The sequence below is a fragment of the Phalaenopsis equestris genome, unplaced genomic scaffold, assembly GCF_001263595.1.
Source record: "Phalaenopsis equestris unplaced genomic scaffold, ASM126359v1 Scaffold000600, whole genome shotgun sequence".
NCBI lineage: Eukaryota > Viridiplantae > Streptophyta > Magnoliopsida > Asparagales > Orchidaceae > Phalaenopsis > Phalaenopsis equestris.
Window position 1 is genome coordinate 1303634 of NW_018165040.1, and position 6371 is coordinate 1310004.

The 6371-nt window shown below is 37.2% G+C and overlaps 1 protein-coding gene across 3 annotated transcripts in view; it reads left to right on the forward strand.

Moving 5' to 3' along the window:
- Nucleotides 1-5103: 5103 nt before the first annotated feature.
- The window catches only part of LOC110029686 (KAT8 regulatory NSL complex subunit 3), a 15550-nt gene continuing 14282 nt past the window's right edge, over nt 5104-6371 (forward strand). For all 3 annotated transcript variants that reach the window (XM_020732093.1, XM_020732094.1, XM_020732095.1), the window contains exon 1: nt 5104-5400. In XM_020732093.1, the coding sequence (XP_020587752.1) occupies nt 5225-5400 (176 nt within the window). In that variant the 5' untranslated portion in view covers nt 5104-5224. The remainder of the gene's footprint in view (nt 5401-6371) is intronic.

Below are 6371 nucleotides of genomic sequence, written 5' to 3' on the forward strand. Positions count from 1 at the left end.
ATTCATATTTAAAATTGTTTCTTCTAAAATACTCCTATCGTGCATGATTAAAATAATTTTTGAGGACATATCAGATATTATAAAAATAAGAGAATTATTCTATTGGTATATATCACAAGTGACTTTAGGCTGGTGATTTTATGTAAAGGATAATTAGGATTTTCTTGCTTTAATGAGAAAAAGGTTTACTTCTCTAATTTAACACGGGCTTATCATCATGAAATAGTAGGAGGTGATGAACCCATAAGTTTAGATAACTCATGTGTGGCTTACTAGTAATTTGATGATAAAACATTATATAATATTGTATAATTATTTGCTAATCATCATCTTAATCTTTATAAAAATTATAATGACAAATTTAAGTCGCTACTATATTTTCTTGAATTTTTTATCACATGGAGTTGAACTTAATTAAATTATTTTTGATAAGTTAAGTGCGAAGGCTTTTACTCTATTGATTAAGCTTAGTGACCGCAACTATATTATAGTTCAGTTTATTAATTACCATATTTAGTTATCCAATAAGCATGATTGCTTATGTGATGATTCATTTGATGAAATCTTATTGCCATTGCGAATTGTAGTTGAGTTGACCTAATTATTTGTGCTTCCAAGTTGATATCTTATAATGTAAGTTTATTTATCTCCCTCGTATCCTTTTTTTAGACATTATTTGGAGAGCTTTGATGTTTAATTTAATAGTTCCTAATATTGTGTGAGAGAATTAGTCCATTCATATTGAGCTTGTTAGATCAATAATCACATAATTAGGTTAACTTCATACTAAACACTATTATATATTTCTCTAGCTACACTTTAGAAATGTTTTTACTTAATTATAATTTGTGAGATTGTGTTATTAAGCGTACCATTGCTTATATCTTGTATATATAGTAGATAAGCCATCAACAAATTTCCAGCATGACACATATCTCAAGGCAACTGTTTCAGTAAAAAAATATTCAAACTCGAATAAAGAATCATCTAGAAATCTGATTTCAACAAACTTATAGTCAAACTGACTGGTTTGACAAAACAAACCCAATTGTACTAACATTGATCCAATCTGAACCAAATCTAGCCCTGGTCAAGCAATCAAACCATGCTTTGAAGTCTTCCGGACATATTTGGAAGGTCAAACAGACGTCGAATCAGCGAGTTCATCGTCAAATGGAACGTCTCAGCAAGAGAAATCTAACGAGCCCAAGTCCATTCAAATACGACATCATTAAGGCACTCAAATGTCCAAACGTCGTCTGATCAAATGAAGATCTATAGATTGTCTGATTAAAGTGGTTCATATTTTTCCATTAATTGCACCCAGAACACTATAAATATAGCTTTTCTCATGGGGGTGGGGGAGAGCTTGAGGCTTGAGAAAGAACTTGAAGCTTTGAGAAAGAGATCAAGTCCAACATCATTCCTGTCATTATCGATTGTAGTCAATTGTCATTGACCCCGCCGACCATTGTCGACCACATCTGCCATAGATCACCACCAATCAATCACTACCGACCACCACCGGCCGCCGCCAAATGTCGTCGACTACCACTACCATCGATCACCGCCGACCGTCATCGACCACTACACGTCGGCCTCCACCTATCTCCATCGGTTGCTGACCACTTCTTACAACAAGTTCATTCATGCACTGACGTTGTAACTCCAAAGAGTGCTCATCCTTTTCCTGCATGTGAGACAAGAGACTGTGCATGCAATGTCCAGTTTATAGTTAATTTCATCAGCTAGACTAAGTCCCGTGATTTTCCCCTTCTTAGGCTTTCCACGTAAAAACCTCCGGTGTCATTACTAGTTATTTTTTCTCTTCTGAGTAAGTGTTGAATCTTCGTACCACGCTAAAACGATAACTTACACACATCAATAGTTTTACTAATTCATTTTATAACTTATGGCATCTAATGTTTTTTGCCTCCTTTATTTTGTATAATTTTATGAGTACTTAGTTTGTATAGTTTCTTTTGTGCACAATTGATAATAAGGATTTTAAGTTAAGAAACATTTTGATAGTGCTTTTTGCGCACCACTTAACACACACAGACATACACCCTAACTTGGTGTGCCTTGAAGCTAGTGAGTAAAAGCCATAGATTTTCTTAACCGTTTAAGTGCTTGATATGATTCTTCATACATCTCAAGATAACCATGACAATTATCAATAAGAAAATCAATGTGATGATTAAATGTCTAATTAGAGGATTATGAGGTATGAGATATAAAGAAGGCTCCTTTCACAATCCTAAGGTGCTTTAGATGGACGAGTGATTGTAATATATTCACACTAATCATATTTTTGAGAACTTCTAATTAAATATAGAATTCTACGTGATGATGTTCATTTTCAATAGTTTAATTATCTAAGTTGTTAATGTATTCCTTTCATTTATTGATGGACATAATGTATTTGTGTTTATGTCATCGATTTATGACCATTATGATCATCATCATTAGAACAATTAGGACCACAAAGGGTTGGATGTAACATTTGAACACATAAAAAATAGAAAATAAGAGAGAACCAACACATAAATTTTGAAAATTTATAAGAATTTAATAGGGAACCAATTGAAGCAGAATTGACAATAATTTTTATGTGTAAATATCCATGAAGCTAAAATAATATAAAAAAGCTCAAGTAAGAATTAATTCGATATATTGAACATCAATCATTATTATGAAAAGGAATCTACATCTATACCAAAACTTCAACCTGCGTGCTAGCCCTTGAACATAATGTTTTTAAAACTAATTAACAAAAGAGGATTACATCTGTCATTAAGCTTTTTCTATAGTTATCTATTTGATATTTAAACTTATTTATTGATTTATGTATTGTTTTAGTGTAAATCATATATTATGCATAGAAATATATAGGGGCATTTTCGTACACGCCACACAATTCATATCAATATGTCAACAGTTAAATTTGTTATTTGACATAAATCTTGAGACGATCGACAATGACCTCGGTGTATTTTTTGGGTAATGAACATTCAAATTCTTATTGAAAAAAATCATCAAGATGTCTGATTACATCAAACATACAATCAAAGTGATCGGCTGGACGAGAGAAGCATAATGGCATCTAAATTAGTCCAATCTGAGTCAAATCAAGCTGGTACTGAGCTATTAAGCTATTTTTGAAAGCTTATATTGCCCAATTTGAATATCAAATGGATTCAAAATTGACAAGCTTATAATCAAATCGGCATTTCTACAAGACAAATCAAATGACAACAAGATAACTCATTTTCGACCTTTAAGACACTCAAATGTCTACGAAATGCCGTCCGATCGAGAAAATCTCTCCGGGTCGTCCGATGGAGCGGTCGAGATTTCTTCCTTACATTTAAGGAGGCTTCTCCCATACTCTATAAAAAAGAACCTTATCCCCTTCATGAAAGGGAAACGAGGACTTGGGTGAAGAGCTAAAGCTAAAGCTGGAGCGCAAGGTGTAGGATTCTAGTGATGTCCTTCACCCAAAACCTCATGAACTTTTCCCGCTTCTGTAGGTTGTCGTCAACTATCACCGGCCTCCCTTGCTCCTTGTAACGAAGCCCTTACAGAGTCACGACATCGCCGTGGAGTAACGAAACGATATTTAGAGTAATGTCTCACCTTGTGGAGTAATGAAGCATCATACGGAGCAACACATCTCAAAGACGATGTGACAATGTACTATGACGTGTAACAACACCCCACAAAGGGTGCAACACGTATCTCGCATATAGTGTAGCAACTTACCCCACATTTGGTGCAACGATGCACCTTGCATATAATATAATTAACATCCCGAAAATGATGTAACAACAAAACCCAAAATAACTGTTTACCACCGTTGTACTCTGGATATGACGTCTTTCTCTGAACTCTTGAAGCTTTCTCCTTGTAGCACAACACTACGACTTACATGGTTCGCATCTCATGCAACTCTCAACTCTGGTCTCTACGACCTATAGACATTATCATAGCTCGTGTATCTCTCAACATCGATTTCTATGGCCTACAAATATTATCATAACACATGCAGCTCCCAACTCCAACTCCTATGACATATGAATGTCATAGCTAATGCGACTCCCAACTCTAGTCTCGACGACCTATAGACACTATTACAACTCCCTACTACGCTCTACGAGGCTCACAGCTCATGCAACTCCAAACTCCAGCTTCTGCGACCTATGGATGCTATTGCAGCTCCTTAATATGGCCTTTTGTGGCCAATCAGTACTTCTGAAGCAACCATTTATGTCTTACAGGACCAACTACTATCATAACTTTCAAATATGACCTCCATGATAAGTTTGCGCTACAACCATCATTTATAGTATTCAGGACGAAATATCGCTTCCATTGCAACACACTACAACATTTGTGGCTCATTAATGCTATTATTGCTAAAATATCATTTTACATCAACTTTTTAGTTTCATCTTCGCTAACTCAAGAGAAGAGTGAGCCCGTATACTGACTTGTTACATATTGGAATATTTCAATTACATTATGCACTGTATTTTTTCATTCGAGAGAGTTTTTCATGTAAAAATTTATATTGAACCCGTGTTAAACTTTCGTGCAACACTATTACACTAAATCATATATCACTTTTCCACCGAGCACACATCACCTATATATTTACATATCCAACACCTACATTTTACTTTTTATATTTAGTATACCTAAATCTTTTATATCAGAGCAAAATTATCACCATTATAACCGCTAAAAAATAAATAAAATACACCGATGTAAAAATTAATGTTTAGACATTAGATAGGTAAATACATAAGAATAGGGTGGTATCTATGTATGATATGATTTTTAAATAACGATAAATTTAAACATAAAGAACACGCTTGCTCTTAGGGTCCGTTTGGGGCAGCTTGTGCGTTTCAGGATAAGCTGCTTATCCTGAAACGCGGCCCGCGGGCCGGCCGCCGGGGTCGGCCCCCGGGGCCTGCGTTTCGTGTAAAAACCCAAACGCAGTTTTGGATAAGCTGGCGAAACGTACGAACCAAACGTAACGCCGCCCGCACTTATAAGCTGCCCCAAACGGTAGAGGGAGTGACACTCGAAGATTGTGCGCTTAGTTCCGAGGCCCTTCCCGCGCTTTTCGTAAACTGTCGCCATGCCGATTGTATCGAAGACTGTGAGGTGAGGGACTAGGGTTTATCAAGACTCAATTCTCTAATTTCTCGTTTCTATGGCTTCGGATTCTTCTTCTCGTCCTTTCAAGCGTCTCCGTAAGAACGATGATCAAGAGGGCACGGAGCAGAGCGCTGAGAAGGCTTGCGAGAGCTCTCCCACTAGCGGGAAAAATCCTCTAGTTGTTTTTGCACATGGCGCCGGGGCTCCATCTACGTCAGAATGGATGATCAGGTTTTTTTTTTAGCTGTGATTTCTGATTTACAGTTTCTGGGAAAAAAAAAAGGAATTGCATTTCATTATCATTGGGCAAGGATAGGAAGCGTAATTTTCCTTCTGTTCATGCTTCGGATTTGGCAAAACCCGGTAATTAGTGTGGTTGATGGATATCTTCGTCCCTTCTCCTACATTGATTGGCATTATTTTAGTGTGAATAGTATTTTGTATCAGTATTTCTGGCTGATTTGGGCTCCATTCTAGGCTTATAAGTTTTGTTTTAGGGCATAACTCCACGGAGTTTAAGTGACAGATAAATCTGTTTTTGCGTCAAATCCCTGTATTTGGAAATGCTAGCGAGACTTAACTGCTCAGTTCTCATCATATGTGTTGTGAGATATGTACTTCCTGACATAGAAATGAGACGAAAAAGAACACAAGCAAACACAGATCGTTTACGTGGTTCGATCCAACTGGATCTACGTCCACGGGAGGGAATCAATCAAATATTTCACTAAGGCAAAAGAAATGGAGAATACATAGCTTATACATAAAGATGAGCCCTCATCTTCCTTCGATGGCCTCCCTCTCAAGCGACACCTTGATACAAGGCCTCAAGATGCTCTCCTCCTCTCTAACTCTATAGCTATTCTCTCCTCCTTTGTGGTAGCTCAAGATATCTTCTCCCTTGCTCTCCTAAGCCTCACACCCTTAAGATTTCTCCCCTTGCTCTCCTAAGCCTCACACCCTCTCTATTTATAGAAGCAAGAGAGTGGTAGGTGGGAGTTAGGTGGGAGGTAGGTAGAGATGTGGTAGGTGGCGGTGCCACATTACAAAATTGCCCTTTTACCTTAGTTCATTAATTGGGGGTCAAAATAACAATTCTCCACCTTGACCCTCAATTGAGAAGCTTCGAAGTAAAGATCCCCTCCACCTGGCCCCTGAGGGGCTCTCAGCCCTTGCTTGAGTCTGCTAGGTCCAAACAGTAC